A 16,675-nucleotide genomic window follows, 5' to 3' on the forward strand; every position below is an offset into this window, starting at 1 on the left:
ATTTCCAGCGAAAAAGTACTTTAATTCGCATACAATACACATCGCATTCTTATCATTATAAAAACCGTTTAAAACCCACAACTTCCTGTGATCTGTTTGAACATGTGTGCGTTGGTGTGGATGGGTGAGTAATATCTTCCAATCTCACCACTACATCCACGCTGTCACATTTGTTTATCTCCGGTGGTTCTGCGGTTGGCAGTGATTGTTTTGGTTTTACAAACGCTTCCGAGATGTTGTACTGGTTGGCTGTGTTGTGTGTGATTGCGGCAGTGCTGGCTTTGCTTGACTGGAAGTTGAAGGCCTACCAAGGCTTACCAGGTCCCAGACGATGGCCACTCATCGGTAACGTAGTATCATTTATCGGCGCCGGTCCCGTAGGTAAGCAAAGGTCACTGTGTGGAGCCTGTTGAACAAACGCCGAGTGCGATTATCTTATCGACTGGCGTTGTTTTTATTTTGCAGAAATATTTGATCAACTTATCGCATTCGCGGCTACCTATGGCAAGGTATACAAGCTGGACTTTTTCTACGACTATACCATCGTTTATTCCTCACCGGAAGCAGCTGAGGTATTGTATCATTTGAGTCTTTCCGGAAAATCATCCGGAAACTCTTGATGTTTATGAAGATAGGTTCCTTTTTGCAGGCTATTCTAACCTCTTCCGCGTTTGCCGCAAAATCGCAAGACTACGACAAGGTTTCGGAATGGATCGGCAATGGGTTGCTTATTTCGCGAGGACAGAAATGGTTCACCCACCGGAAAGTCATAACTCCCGGGTTTCATTTCAAAATATTAGAAAACTTTGTGCCGGTGTTTAATAGGCAGGCCGAATCGTTCTGTGTAAAGCTGGAAAACTTATCGTGTCGTTCGGATGAAGCTGTTAACATCTTTCCCGAGCTGAAATTGCTCACACTTGGGATCATTTGCGAGACGGCCATGGGTGTGGGGATGGATGGTGAGAAGCGTGACACCCAGCAAGCCTACTACACACAGATCGTAGAAGAGTTAAGCTCCATCCTGTACTGGCGGATGTTTAATGTGTTCGTTAACGTTGATGCGCTGTTTCGGTTGACGAGCACTAGCAGGCGGTTCGATGAACTCGTGAAAAAATCATGGAACTTTACGCTGGACATGATCGATAAGAGGCGTAAGATAAACCAACTAGAGGAACAGACACGCGGCAGTGAAGCGTCGAACGAGGATGAGTCTTTTGGTAAGCGAAAACGTGCACTGCTTGACACTCTACTGGAGGCACGTATCGATGGTAAACCCCTAACCAACGAGGAGATTCGCGAGGAAGTGGACACGTTCACGTTTGCGGTAAGACTGCCTTATGATGAGAGTATGTATAACTGTGCTTATGCTTCGAATTTGATCTTCCTCCCAGGGACATGATACAACTGCATCGGCCATGACATTCATACTGTACAACGTAGCAAAACATCCAAACATTCAGGAGAGAATTTATCAGGAGATAGTGACTGAAATAGGAGCCGATTTTTGTGAACTTTCGCTAAGGTAGGTTTTTGCAAACAAAAATATGTAAAAGAATGATTAAGTAATCGGTTTGCCTTACAGCTCTCTGAACAATCTCCACTATATGGAGCTGGTCATCAAGGAGTCGCTACGGCTCTTTCCACCCGTCCCAGTGATAGCACGCATAGCAACCGAAGATACGCCACTGCTTTCGGACACGATAACCCAAGGTACAAGTGTGGCGATTGACATCTTTTCGATGCACCACAGCACCGACTATTTCCCCGATGCAGAACGTTTCGATCCGGAGAGGTTTGAGGGTGCGCGTTCGACGCAAACGTTTAATCCCTACACGTACATTCCGTTCAGTGCTGGCAGCCGGAATTGTATTGGCCAAAAGTTTGCTCAGTATGAGCTGAAAACAACGCTCGTTAAGCTTTTGCAGCGATTCCAGATACGACTCACGGATGCGAACTATGTCCCCACGTTAAAGGCAGAAATTGTACTGAAGCCGGCGGAAGGATTGCCTTTAAAGTTTATCAGAAGAAGCTGTTGAGTCCTTAGAGGGTTTTAAAAGTGGTTTATTCGCTTAAAAGTGCAATATGTGTTTACATTGTTATTCGAGTTGTATGTTAGAAAAGAACTTGATAAGTGGCATAATGTGATCATCGTGGGTAGTGAAGTGATACAAAAAATATTTCCCACAACCGACTATTGTTTGATGATTCCCAAAACAACACTACCACCCATGTACTTTAATAAATCTTTCTTTGAACTTTTAAGCTCATAGCGATGTGATGTTTTTCCTATCCAAAAACCGAAGATGCATGCCATTGACTGGTTTCAACACTAGTTCCATCTTCATTTTCGGCACAAAGCTCGGATCCGGAAGAACAACCTTGCATTGGCGTAATATTTTCGCCAGTGCAGTTTTAAGTTCGTTTAAGGCAAATTTTTGTCCTAAGAAGTCAAAAACCAAATAAAGTGATGTGAAAATGGTATCAAACAACAGACATTCGTCCACTTACCAATACAGTTTCGGCTACCGGCACTGAACGGGATGTACATGAATGGGTTTCGTTTGGTTTCACCATCCTCAAACCGTTCGGGACGGAACTGGTCCGGTTCGGGGAAGTATTCCGGGTTGTGATGCATCATGTACGCACCGAAAGCGATCGTTGACCCTTTTCGCAATCGGAAGCCGCCCACCGTCGTATCATGGTCTATGTGTCGCGAAAAGTACGGTACCGGAGGAAACATTCTCAGTGACTCTTTGATCACTAGCTCTAGATACTTCAAATTGTTGATGCGCTGCTGCGTGATCGGTTCTTCAGGTGGTATTTCGGCGTTTATTTCTTCATAGACGCGCTGCTGCACATCGGGATATTTAGCGCACGAGTACAGTATAAATGTAATTGCGCTGGAAGTCGTATCATGGCCCTATTGGAAAACGAGGAAAAGTTATGAGATAAAGCGATGTTTGGATAGACTCCCATAAAACATACCGCAAACATGAAATTGTTCACTTGACTGTAGACTTCTTCGTCGCTAAACTGACGTCCGGTAATATCGGAACGCAACAGTATGTCCAGCAGGGAAAGACGCCCTTTCTCCGGCTTCGTGTCTACTTCAGACGAAGAAGCCGTCGCTAATAGTTCAGCACGGCGCTGTTTGATGACGGACGTTGTAAATTCACGATTGATTCGAATCGATTCGCGGTACGTTTTGTAGTGCTCCGTGAATCGGAAGGTGAAGTCCGAGAAACCCATCGCATTATACATCCGCCAGAAGGTGATTCGCGAAAGGCTAGTGAAATGTTACGAATTAATGAAGGCGCAATGGAAGATCTGGGAACAGCCGTAAGTTGGTACTTACTTCGAAACGGCTCGAACGTAGTCCGAATCTTCCTGCTGCGCTCTGCATCGAACGCCCATCGAGGTTTCCAGGATGACGTCGAGCGTGTACAGCTTCACGAGGGCAAAAATGTCCACGGTGGAGCCTCCCTGCTCTAGTATCTTACGCACCAGTACATCTGCCTGCTCCTCAAACACTGGCACATAACTGTCGAGAATCTTGAAGTGGAAAGCACCGGTCAGAGCGCGACGATTCGTGAACCAGCTGTTGCCATGATCGAGCAGTATGCCATTGCCCAACCATTCGTCCAGGATGCCGTAATCCAAAGATTTACGATTGAACTCGTTGGAGGAGATGATGCGCTGAAATGATAATGACACTTTGAAGGAGCCTTAGCATTGGTGGGGGGATGTTGGACTAACTTCCACATCGTTCGGAGAGGAAAATATGATCCAGCACTTGTTGAGCAAATCCAGTCGTACGATCGTTCCGTAGCGGTGAAAATACTCCATCAACTTTTCGAAAAATTCTACCAAAGAAGCAATTTAGAGCAAAGATAAGACGTTAGAGTGACGTAATTTACGGTGACTTTGATAACGCGCCCAACTCACTGTTTGTATCGTACCGCACCAGTTCCAGTGTGTTGCCGAAGAGAAAGTTTACCGGCGGTCCAGGTATGTGCCCTATGGTTTGATACATTTTGTAGCGGAACGCGACAAAGCGTACAATGAGAATGCACAGCACAGTTAATAACGCGTACACGATCATGGTGATTCGAAGCGCAACTCTCCGTGTATGTATGCTAGAGCTTCCGCGTTAGAACAATGACTGAAACATGATTGATGCGGACAGTACCAAACAGGTTACCGCGCGACCTGTTAAGTGCGTTGATGACTTTAGGAAAAAAGGTTAGAAAAGATGTTCAAAGCTTTGGTTGTCGTAGTAACGACTGCGTCATCGTTTCTGTTTTTTGTTTTGGCGTGTATTATGTGTTTATTCTTCGTTTTGGTACCGTCCGCGTGGAACCTAATTTTTTGCAAGTTATCTCGATGTATGTGTGGAAGTGGTGTTTTCGTAAAAATACAATCATTTGTGAGATACACAGTGATCGTGTTTCACAGCTACATGCATAGATCATCGAGCAATATACTGAACAACCGTTTACCCGCACACAGTACATTTGATACATGTTTGAAAAACAAGCTTGACATGCGAAAATTAAGATAATTGTCTGTAAACATGTCTGGCAAGGTGAAAGGCAAAAGTACATCGTCACTGAGGGACGACTTAAGTAAAATAAAGTAGTAAATATAAACCTATTGAAATAAAATCATTGACCTCATAGTATATTTTTTTTTAACTGCATGGCTTAACGTATGACAGGGTATGGGATGGAATTTGAAACAAAAGCTCAATTACATACTGGGTGATGTGTAACCAATCCAGGTAAAGCTAAACTGGGAAGTCCCAAATCTATTCCGACCATTAATTCAAAGGGCCTGGTGTGTTTAAACTTACCAGCAGTAAACCCCCTCTCATTCCAAATATCTAATTTTAATGACTCCCAAAACGATCTTTAGCTGGTCCAACGCATACAGAAGAGCAATGTGGAACTACCATCAAACAAGGAAACCTTCCACCACTAACAAAACGCTTTACGATCATATGAACAACAGCTATTAATGGTGAATTATCATAACTAGTTTGTTGTGGAGTAAGATTTCATAGAATTATGCTAAGGGCTAGAAGGTTCTGGAGATATTCGTAGACACATTTTACAATACAGTATTACAAGTTTACAGAATCTGCTCATAACCACATGGCCGAATCATGAAAATGATGAGTTACTAAGATACAAGTGTAAGGTCTCTATCTCATTTTGATACGATTTTTGATCTATCAGCTTCCATCGTTAAACTACAATATATTCTAGAGTCATATTGGTTTAAGTCCAATATCTTTCACGTATTTTCCTAGCTGCTTCCAAAACCCTTGGGTGATATGTCCGATGCTCAATAAATGAGCATCTAGCATCCATCATTCAACTACGTCTATTCTCTTCATCTATAATAGATGCATGTAGTTTGGAGGAGTTTTACCTCACGTAACATCGATCTCAATTGCAAGCTGTTCAATGCATAATAGATTGACCGGTAACACGATTGTTCTACAGCTGCATTCTAACATTGTTTTCAATGGGCCTCGTTCACATGACACTTGGGACGTAGCATACTTTACTAGCACCAGTAATGAACGATTCCTGAGCCTGATCCGCTTTCTAACGGGCTGCCCGATAACATCCTTAACGGGCTGCCCGATAACATCCTTAACGGGCTGCCCGATAACATCCTTAACGGGCTGCCCGATAACATCCTTAACGGGCTGCCCGATAACATCCTTAACGGGCTGCCCGATAACATCCTTAACGGGCTGCCCGATAACATCCTTAACGGGCTGCCCGATAACATCCTTAACGGGCTGCCCGATAACATCCTTAACGGGCTGCCCGATAACATCCTTAACGGGCTGCCCGATAACATCCTTAACGGGCTGCCCGATAACATCCTTAACGGGCTGCCCGATAACATCCTTAACGGGCTGCCCGATAACATCCTTAACGGGCTGCCCGATAACATCCTTATCGGGCTGCCCGATAACATCCTTAACGGGCTGCCCGATAACATCCTTAACGGGCTGCCCGATAACATCCTTAACGGGCTGCCCGATAACATCCTTAACGGGCTGCCCGATAACATCCTTAACGGGCTGCCCGATAACATCCTTAACGGGCTGCCCGATAGCATCCTTATCGGGCTGCCCGATAACATCCTTATCGGGCTGCCCGATAACATCCTTATCGGGCTGCCCGATAACATCCTTAACGGGCTGCCCGATAACATCCTTAACGGGCTGCCCGATAACATCCTTAACGGGCTGCCCGATAACATCCTTAACGGGCTGCCCGATAACATCCTTAACGGGCTGCCCGATAACATCCTTAACGGGCTGCCCGATAACATCCTTAACGGGCTGCCCGATAACATCCTTAACGGGCTGCCCGATAACATCCTTAACGGGCTGCCCGATAACATCCTTAACGGGCTGCCCGATAACATCCTTAACGGGCTGCCCGATAACATCCTTAACGGGCTGCCCGATAACATCCTTAACGGGCTGCCCGATAACATCCTTAACGGGCTGCCCGATAACATCCTTAACGGGCTGCCCGATAACATCCTTAACGGGCTGCCCGATAACATCCTTATCGGGCTGCCCGATAACATCCTTATCGGGCTGCCCGATAACATCCTTAACGGGCTGCCCGATAACATCCTTAACGGGCTGCCCGATAACATCCTTAACGGGCTGCCCGATAACATCCTTAACGGGCTGCCCGATAACATCCTTATCGGGCTGCCCGATAACATCCTTAACGGGCTGCCCGATAACATCCTTAACGGGCTGCCCGATAACATCCTTAACGGGCTGCCCGATAACATCCTTAACGGGCTGCCCGATAACATCCTTAACGGGCTGCCCGATAACATTAACTGTTTCCATACATCACGCCTGTATTGTGCATACCGCAAAGTAACCCTTAAAAAATTATGAAAAGTTTCACCTTATACCCCAACATCGATTTGCGAAAGACGATTTTTTCCTTAAGACAATTATATTCTTAAACATGGTTTAATATCCAAGCGACCGGTTTGGTCAAACAAGGAACTATTTCTACACGACCAGCTAGTACTGATGAAGTACAAGTTAAAAGTGTATTAGCTATTTCTACAGCATCGCCTGCCTTACAGATAATTACGTTAATTGACTTAATGACTTGCCTGTTTTGCAACCGTTAAACTGTTTCGTAATGATGCGTTTTTCTAATAATGTTCTGTGTAGTCTTTTCGCTGTGAAAGATTCTAAATGTGATATCTCGATACAAAGTTCTGTTCTCGGCAGAATTAAAGAGAGATAATTTATGCGTGAGTATGTGTATAAAATTATGTGGATCGAACTTTGGTATCAGGTTTGCGGTAATTTATTCAACACCACTCTGCTCAAGAATATTTCGATGGAGTGAGGGTTGTCATTTAGAATTGCTTTAGAATATTTGACTTTGAAACCAAAAAAAAGCACGTGGCTGCCCGAGTTACCATCCCCTAGAAACTACCCTTAATGTCATGTGGGTGTGTGTGCGTTTGGTCGATCTACTGCTCGAAAGATTACATTCGCGAATGTACGCAAGCGCGAATAAAAAAAAACTTCACGATCGTAAACCGATCGTCGGTTAATCGTGACAGGTTAATGTGGCGGCTTTGCATCGTTGTGTGCGGCTTTTGTTTGATTCTGGCGCGATTTTTTCTTTTGTAAGGTTAACTTGATTCTACAGTCGCCGTATTACACGTACACACGCACACGAGCGGAAAGGTGACGCGATGAGCGTTCTTGTCACGTTCGGCACGCGGTGGAGACGCATTCCGTCCGCATTCGTCGAGTCGCGGCTGTGTACGGTGGACGGTTGACTCGCACCAGCCAACCGAAGCGGAAACAACGATTACGATTCGGAACGCGCATCGCGGGTGTAACGTACTGCAGCTTTGGGCATCATGTTGGCGATCATCGTGAGCGGTGTGGCGTTGCTGCTGTCGATCGCTATTTGGTGGACGGTGGCCAATTTTGGCAGTGCGCTACGGTACGCCGGCAAACTCGGTGGACCCGTGGCATACCCGCTGGTCGGCAATGGACTACTGTTTATCTACAAAACTCCCGCCGGTTAGTGTGGTCAGTTCGGTTGTGCCGAAATGAACGATCGCCGAACGATTGATCGTTGTGGTGTTAGTGTCTGTAGAGGTTGTTTTAAAAACAAAGCAAATACATTACAGAGTTCCTTCAACTGCTCGGGAGGCTGATCGCACAGTATGGCAAATGTTTGCGTGTTTGGCTTGGAACACAGCTGATCGTGCTCGTTACCGATCCGAAGGACATTGAGGTGAGTAGTGGCAACGGGTTTGTAACGGGAAGGGCCATTCGAAAAAGGGTTACATGTAGCAAAACAAAAACGGAAGATAAGCAGCGTGTTGGTTTGAGTGCGCAATGTTTGTTTGCATTGCTTACGGTTGCGAATGCACCGTCATATGTCATACGAAAGTACATTTGATTGCAGCAAGTGCGAAGTGCTCAATATGTCGTCCACGCATGCGACGATTACTATTTCGCGTCACGTATCGGCAGGAGAGGAGATGCACAAAGATATTTGCATTGCAAACGTTAAACATTAGACGAGACGCAACTGATGACATAGATTCACTTTCAGACAAACGCTGCGATGCAATAATGTGCGTAAAGCATACTTGAACTATTGATTAGCGATCTTATCAGTAAATAAAAATGGCGTGTAAAGCCCCCTTGTCGACAGTGAGATCTGATGTGGAACGATAAGAACTGCACATTGAGTGTTCAGTGTTATTCAAATTAATTTTAATTTTAATTGCATGCTTCGTAAGCGTGCTAGTGTATCTATCGTGAGAATGTTTGCGAAACAACAGTAAATTACGATGATCAATTGTTCTCTAAAGGAGAATGTGAGATGTGCATGCCTGAAGTGTAGAATAGCTTTGGAAAGTACATGGGTCCAAAACAGATTAAAAAAAGGCTTAAAATAAAGTTAAGCAAACAAGTAACATCAAGAATTTTTTTGCCGTACGTTTCAGGTCCTGCTCAGCAGCCCAAAGTACATAGAAAAATCCAGCGAGTATGACTTTATCCGCCCATGGTTAGGTGAAGGGCTGTTGATAAGCCGTGGTCGCAAGTGGCAAACGCGACGGAAAATCATTACCCCAACGTTTCACTTCAAAATTCTGGAACAGTTTGTAGAAATCTTCGACCAGCAGGGTAATACGTTCGTGGACATACTGCGTCTGTTTGCGAAATCGGGCGAAACGTTCGATGTGTTCCCGCTGGTGACACTGTGCGCACTGGACGTTATATGCGGTAAGGTAATCACGGGGGTTGTAGCCGCACTAGCCGTGATTTACGTGAGTTCGTATTTCTTTCATGTGTCTCCGCAGAGTCGGCAATGGGAACAAAGGTGAATGCGCAGATGAACTCAGAGTCTCAATACGTGAAGGCGGTTAAAGAGTTAGTAGTTTCGTGTCGGTAGTAACTTGAAGCGCTTTAATTTATATTGGGTTGGGTCTCAATCTTTTTTTGTGTGCAGAATCACCAACTTAATACAGCTCCGTATCTATGACTTCGTAATAAGGTATGAGTTCTTTTTCCGCTTTTCTGCCAACCGGCGAAGGCAACGCAAAGCGCTAGCCATCCTTCACGGGTACACGGATAGCGTGATACAGGCAAGACGTAAGGAACTGAGCGAAAGTAAGCCAACCGATCAAGCAAACGATGCCCAGGGGGATACCGTAGGGTTGAAGAAGCGTATGGCATTCCTGGACATGCTGCTGCAGGCGACGATCGATGGCCGTCCGCTGACGGATCTTGAGATACGCGAGGAGGTGGACACGTTCATGTTCGAGGGACACGACACGACGACATCGGCCATCAGCTTCATATTGCTGAGTTTAGCGAAAAATCCCGACGTACAGGAGAAAGCGTTCAACGAGGTGCGCAATATTGTGGGCGATGATCGCAAACAACCCGTTACCATGACGATGCTGAACGATATGCACTACTTGGATCTGGTGATCAAGGAAACGCTTCGACTGTACCCATCGGTACCGATGTTTGGAAGAAAGATGTTGCAAAATACCGAAATCAGTAAGTAATTACCGTAATTCCCTGGGTAATTCGTTCGCAAGAATTAATCTAAGGTTTATTCGCTTCTTTTAAGATGGTAAAATATTCCCAGCTGGTAGTAATGTGGTGATGTTCCCATTCTTCCTGGGACGCGATCCCGATTACTTCCCCAATCCGGAGAAGTTTGACCCGGAGCGGTTCAATGTGGAAACCTCGGCGGAAAAGACGAACCCCTATCAGTACGTGCCGTTCAGTGCCGGGCCACGGAATTGCATTGGACAGAAGTTTGCCGTAGCGGAACTGAAGAGCCTTACCAGCAAAGTGTTGCGGAACTACGAGATTCTTCCATCGGTAGAACCGCACGAGGAGACGTTCATAGCGGAGCTTATTCTCCGCCCAGAACATGGAGTGCCGATACGGGTTAAGCCACGTGTTTACTGATGGGGTTGACTTATGCAGTGGAATTACGGTGTTTGGGAATAATCATGAAGATACTGTACTTACCGGAGGGATCTTAATTTAACGGGTGTGAACGTTTGAACACTTGAGTAAACAAGTGTCTGAAACGTAGTTGCATGCGTTCCAAAGTTGGAAAAAACATGTCGTGGAAATGGAAAATGAAATAAAGAACACAAAACCGATACAACAACTGTGGATGTCATTGTTGTGAGAAAACATGCGCTTGATCTTGGTTCGTTGTTTCTAGATCAACCATTTATAACTGACTTACTTTCGCGAGCACGCATTACAGCAGGATTCTTTTTGGGTTATCGCATTATCAAAAGTAGGGTAAGGGCGGCTTCCATGCGCCTGCAAGTTCGCACAGCGATAAGACACTGCTGGTTGTAAGATTCACGCAAAGAAAAAGACAATATTGCAACCATCCTCTGTTTACGTCATGCTATTCAGCTCGTTAGTATGCGACAGTGTAGTACAAGTATTATAATACGTTATTATTACACTTATGTAATAACTACGCAATACATTAGCCGGTTGAAGAATAAAACTCGTTTACAGAGAGCAACAAACACTTGCTGCTGCAAAGTTTACACCTTTTATATCGGAAATGAGCAATGATTAAATGGCCTCTAGCGTGTGCATGAACTTGTACGCTCCACACCGTGCGGACCCAGGCAATAGTACTCTAGCTTCCTACCAGCGCTGCAAACTAGTAAACCTTCCTTGCAAAATACTGCAGCTGGAAGCGAGGCAACGCGTGGGTAGGTAGGCTACGGAGGCTACCGCGTTAAGTGTAGCAGCCGCGCCAACATGTCAAGTTCAGCCACTGACTGCACTTGCCTTCGCGAGCACGATCGTTCTAATGTGGCAAGCGGTAAAGAATAAATGGCAACGGACGTCGGCCGTCGGGAGCTGCTCAGTGATTGATTAGAAGTCGGAGGACTAAGTGGTGGCTAGTGAACTGCAACAATGGTTTTCTCCCTGGTGGCGGCGGCACTGCTGGCACTAGCCGCGCTGGTTGTGCTGTGGCTCTACCAGCGGTTTGGCGAGATGCTCAAGCACACGGGAAAGTTGGGAGGTCCACCAGCGTATCCAATCGTCGGCAGTGGTTTATTGTTTTTGAACAAATCTCCCGCTGGTAAGGGAAAATCCTCGCATCTTCTTTGCTTAATGACCACCTTAGTAGGTCATGCGTGGCGTGGTAAGCCGGACAGTTAGTGAAATAGACGAGGAATTGGTCCGGATGGGATTTTGGACCAGTCCTGTCGTATGAAAACCGGTTCTGCTACCAATACACCACCGCGCCGTTCTAACATTCTCACGCCGGTGCGAGAATTTAGTGCGATCGTGATGCATCAGATGCGCTGCATTTATTGTGCTGTGTGTTTATTTCATTCTCAGAATTTCTACGCATCATTGGTGAGCTGCTGAAGCAGTATGGTGATTGTTTTCGGGTATGGATCGGTACCCAGCTGGCGATCGTCATAGTCGATCCAAAGGATATCGAGGTATGTGCCCTGTCGCGAATTAACATCAGCTCGGTAATAGTATACTGGTAACGCCCAGTTGCCTCCTCTAACCCTGACGAGATGTGTAGAAAAAAAAACGAAACTACTGCAAATGCATATTGCTGTCCGTGAATCTGAAACTCAATGCCACGGTCGAACGGAGCGCGTTACACCGCATGGAGACCACGCTTGGACTGGTTCAAGTTTCACGGTGTGGCTAATGGATGAGTGGAAGATTAATTGCAATGAATGATGTGATGATGCTATGTGTAGTGCATGTTTTTGTCGTTTGGCGCCGGTTTAGTACAGCATTGCATGTTACGTTTTATTGCGGCTGTAAAATCAGTAACAAAAAGTGTCGTTTAAAGTTCGTTGTAGAAAAAATCAATAGAACCAGTTTTCTCATTGTCTGTGCAATAAAGGATTGTGAGGAGGTTTTTTTTTTGGGATGACTTGTTTGTGTAAAGTTAATGATCATCGACTATTAATTAGGTTCAATCAACAAAATTAACGATCAAATTAGATATTAACGTACCTAAAAGCGTTCTTTTCTTTGTATTTAACTTAACATCTTTAAAACCAGATATTGTTGAGCAGTCCAAAATATATCGATAAGTCAACAGAGTACGACTTTATTCGCCCATGGCTGGGAGAGGGTTTGCTCACGAGTCGTGGACGAAAATGGCACACCCACCGCAAAGTGATCACCCCAACATTTCACTTCAAGATTCTGGAACAGTTTGTGGAGATATTCGACCGTCAAAGCACAACCTTCATCAAGATGCTGCAACCATTTGCGGAATCGGGCAAATCCTTCGACATCTTCCCACAGGTGACACTGTGCGCATTGGATGTAATTTGTGGTAAGACATTGGTACGTTCCAGCACTGCTCGAAAAAACCACCTGATTTTTTTCGATTACCCTAGAGTCAGCCATGGGAACGAAAGTGAATGCACAGATTAACTCCACGTCCAACTATGTGCTGGCAGTGAAAGAGTATGGCAAGGAATGTGAACCACCGTAGTAGATCTATTGAAACACTTTGTTGTTTTCTTCGCAACCACTTTTCTTTTTCAGGATCACAAATCTCATACAGCTGAGATTTTACGACTTTCTGATACGGTACGACATTTTCTTTCGCCTGTCCGCAAACTGTCGCAGGCAACGGAAGGTTCTAAAGATTCTGCACGACTATACGGACAGTGTGATTAAGGGACGGCGTCAGCAGCTGGAAGCTAACGCGCACATGGACGAAATGGAAGAGGGCAGCGATCAGGATCTTGGCATCAAGAAGCGTATGGCATTCCTGGACATGTTGCTGCAGGCGACGATCGATGGCCGTCCGCTGACGGATCTTGAGATACGCGAGGAGGTGGACACGTTCATGTTCGAGGGACACGATACGACGACATCGGCCATTAGTTTTCTACTGCTGAGTTTAGCGAAAAATCCCGACATTCAGCAGAAAGCGTTTGACGAGGTACGGAACGTTGTTGGAGATGATCGTACGCGGCCCGCTACCATGGCAATGCTGAACGATATGAGCTATCTTGATCTGGTGATCAAGGAGACGCTTCGACTGTATCCTTCGGTACCGATGATAGGAAGGAAAATGACACAAACAACCGAAATTAGTAAGATAGTCACCAGTATTTGTGAGAACAGCAGTTAAAACTATTGATAATGTCGTCTGTTTGCAGATGGGAAAATCTTCCCGGCCGGTGCAAATTTGATCATTATGCCATTCTTCCTTGGCCGAGATGCTCGCTTTTTCCCAGATCCCCAACGGTTCGATCCGGAGCGGTTCAATGTGGAGCGGTCGGCGGAAAAGACGAACCCCTATCAGTACATCCCGTTCAGTGCTGGGCCACGGAATTGCATTGGACAGAAGTTTGCCGTAGCGGAACTGAAGAGCCTGGTCAGCAAAGTGCTCCGTCATTACGAGATTCTACCACCAGCAGACGCGCAAGACGAATCGTTCATTGCGGAACTAATCTTGCGACCCGAGCATGGTGTGTTCGTGCGTTTGAAACCAAGAGTGTATTAAGGGTGGCCGAGAGCGTATGAGTGTGTTTCTTATGGCCATATTTATTGAATAAAAAAACAGGAATGGTAATAATTTCATCACCTTTTTAATATTGATTCAAGAAGAATAGAACATGATTTGCGAAAAAAAAAACAGCAACAAGAGATACAGGGTTCGTTGCTTGTGGTCTCGTTGAAAGCTAGCTAACGAATCTTTCATACACATTGATACGTTCGTGTTATTGTAGTGTATGTGTTTGAGCGTAAGTTCGTAATCACAAGCGAGACGACAAATTTACGTTGGAAATAACAATCCAGGCTCGGGAACACCTCGTGTATTTCTAATCTAATAAATTTTAGCGTCCTCTGATAATAAATCGACCTTCGTTAGAAGTCGTTGCGCAAAGCAAGCACCAGTCGGTACTTTGATTTCGGGGAGTTTGGAGCACCGGAAACATTCTTCACCATGTTCGTGGCAACGCTAACGTTCGTTGCGTTGGTCATTTCCGTGGCACTGTACGCGTACGTGGAAAAGTTCAGTAAAATCCTTAAGCACAGCGGAAAACTTGGAGGCCCACCTGCATATCCGCTGATTGGTAATGGGTTGCTTTTTGCGGGCAAAACACCATCCGGTAAGTAGCCGCCGACATGCACTTGCGTTATCTTATCAAGGAGGAGAGTGAACTGACTTGCAGGTGAAAGGTTTTTTCGTGTGTTGCGGAGAGAGATTTATTTTAGTAAAATGTTTTACAGAATTTCTACCCACCGTGGGACGGTTGATTCAGCAGTACGGCAAATGTTTCCGGTTGTGGTTGGGAACGCAAATGCTCATCATTATGACGGATCCCAAGGACATCGAGGTAGGGTTTGCGGAAGTCTACAGTGTATTTTTCCAGAAGCATACAATAATTTTACTGTCCCTTGGTAGGTCATTTTGAGCAGCAACAAGTACATCGACAAATCGATCGAGTACAACTTCGTACGTCCGTGGTTGGGTGAAGGACTGTTGACCAGCAGTGGTCGCAAGTGGCACACACACCGGAAGGTGATCACACCGACGTTTCACTTCAAAATTCTGGAGCAGTTCGTGGAAGTTTTCGACCAGCAGAGCAACACGTTCGTGCAGGTGCTGGGAACGCACGCCAAAACGGGCAGTACGTTCGACATCTTTCGCCCCGTAACACTGTGTGCGTTGGATGTTATCTGCGGTAGGTTTTAGCTCCAAGATTAGCACCGGGCAATGATTTTACCATTCAGCGTTTGGTTTGGTTTTTGTGTCTAGAAACCGCGATGGGTACAAAGGTCAACGCTCAGCTGAACACCGAATCGGAGTACGTGCAGGCCGTGAAGGAGTAGGTAGCGCCGTTCGTTTGGCAGTTGGCAACTCAGTTAATTATGTTTTGCTTCAAAAAATACTCATTTTCAGCATAACGAATTTGGTACAGACACGATTGTTCAATTTCCTTATTCGGTATGAGTTTTTCTATCGCCTGTCCTCGAACCGTCGCAAGCAGCTGGATGCGCTGAAGGTGTTGCACGGATATACAGACAGTGTCATCAAGAATCGACAAAAGGAGCTACAGTCCGGGAACACCAACGCGCTCGACATCAATGAGAACGATTTGGGCATTAAGAAGAAGATGGCGTTCTTGGACATGTTGCTGCAGTCGAAAATCGATGGACAACCGCTGACGGATCTCGAGATACGCGAGGAGGTCGACACGTTCATGTTCGAGGGACACGATACGACGACATCGGCCATCAGCTTCTTGCTGCAGAACCTTGCGAAGCATCCCGAAATACAGCAGAAAGTGTTTGATGAGGTGCGAAACATTGTTGGGGACGATCGTACGCGACCCGTTACCATAGCGATGCTCAACGATATGCACTACTTGGATCTGGTGATCAAGGAGACGCTTCGACTGTTCCCATCGGTACCGATGATTGGTCGTAGAATGATGGAAGATGTCGAAATAAGTGAGTATATTGCACGCATGACCTTTTTCCACATTTCACTCATCACATTGGACATAAATTCTCTTTCAGATGGAAAAGTGTTCCCGGCGGGTTCGAATGCAATCATAATGCCATTTTTCCTCGGTCGCAATCCCGAATTCTTCCCCAATCCGGAAAAGTTTGATCCGGAGCGGTTCAACGTGGAAACCTCGGCGGAAAAGTCAAACCCGTACCAGTATGTGCCGTTCAGTGCTGGGCCACGGAATTGCATTGGGCAGAAGTTCGCCATCGCCGAAATCAAGAGCCTTACCAGCAAAGTGTTGCGACATTATGAAATATTGCCACCGGCCGGACAGTATGATGAATCATTCATCGCTGAACTTATTCTGCGTCCCGAGCAGGGAATTTTCGTTCGATTGAAGTCAAGAGCTTATTAACTTTTTTTGGGCGAGAATATTAGACGAGTATTAGATACTTTATTCTTCATCAAAATCAAAACTAATCAAAATCTTGAATGGCTGGGATAGGTGAGCGAATTTTTTGTTTAGAAAATAAAATGAGTAAAGTATAGATTACGCAATTACATATTAGACTTGTAAACTTCTCAATATCCGAAGATTTGTGCTGGCTTGCATGAGC

General features: G+C 45.5%; 4 protein-coding genes across 4 annotated transcripts; 3 read left to right on the forward strand and 1 right to left on the reverse strand.

Moving 5' to 3' along the window:
* Positions 1–233: 233 nt before the first annotated feature.
* On the forward strand, positions 234–2,036 carry LOC128709642 (cytochrome P450 4d2-like). Its single transcript, XM_053804647.1, has 5 exons — positions 234–381; positions 466–572; positions 650–1,324; positions 1,392–1,522; positions 1,583–2,036. Exons 1-5 carry the CDS (start codon positions 234–236, stop codon positions 2,034–2,036), a joined length of 1,515 nt encoding a protein of 504 aa, XP_053660622.1.
* A 228-nt stretch (positions 2,037–2,264) lies between these two features.
* Positions 2,265–4,102, reverse strand: LOC128709648 (cytochrome P450 4d2-like). The gene is made up of 6 exons (XM_053804652.1): positions 3,946–4,102; positions 3,757–3,863; positions 3,356–3,696; positions 2,986–3,286; positions 2,509–2,920; positions 2,265–2,440 (listed from the first exon to the last, which is right to left on the reverse strand). The coding sequence occupies exons 1-6, from the start codon at positions 4,100–4,102 to the stop codon at positions 2,265–2,267; spliced, it is 1,494 nt and encodes a 497-aa protein (XP_053660627.1).
* Positions 4,103–7,938: 3,836 nt separating this feature from the next.
* Positions 7,939–10,528, forward strand: LOC128719752 (cytochrome P450 4d1-like). The gene is made up of 6 exons (XM_053813383.1): positions 7,939–8,107; positions 8,218–8,324; positions 9,046–9,325; positions 9,403–9,472; positions 9,552–10,108; positions 10,182–10,528. The coding sequence occupies exons 1-6, from the start codon at positions 7,942–7,944 to the stop codon at positions 10,526–10,528; spliced, it is 1,527 nt and encodes a 508-aa protein (XP_053669358.1). The 5' UTR covers positions 7,939–7,941.
* A 987-nt stretch (positions 10,529–11,515) lies between these two features.
* Positions 11,516–16,563, forward strand: LOC128709653 (uncharacterized). The gene is given in 12 exon segments (XM_053804659.1): positions 11,516–11,684; positions 11,948–12,054; positions 12,638–12,917; positions 12,982–13,051; positions 13,133–13,689; positions 13,756–14,093; positions 14,472–14,712; positions 14,834–14,940; positions 15,009–15,288; positions 15,363–15,432; positions 15,507–16,057; positions 16,127–16,563. Coding segments are annotated over 12 exon segments (3,207 nt in total).
* Positions 16,564–16,675: the final 112 nt, after the last annotated feature.

Source organism: Anopheles marshallii, chromosome 2, assembly GCF_943734725.1.
Source record: "Anopheles marshallii chromosome 2, idAnoMarsDA_429_01, whole genome shotgun sequence".
In the NCBI taxonomy this organism is placed as follows: domain Eukaryota; kingdom Metazoa; phylum Arthropoda; class Insecta; order Diptera; family Culicidae; genus Anopheles; species Anopheles marshallii.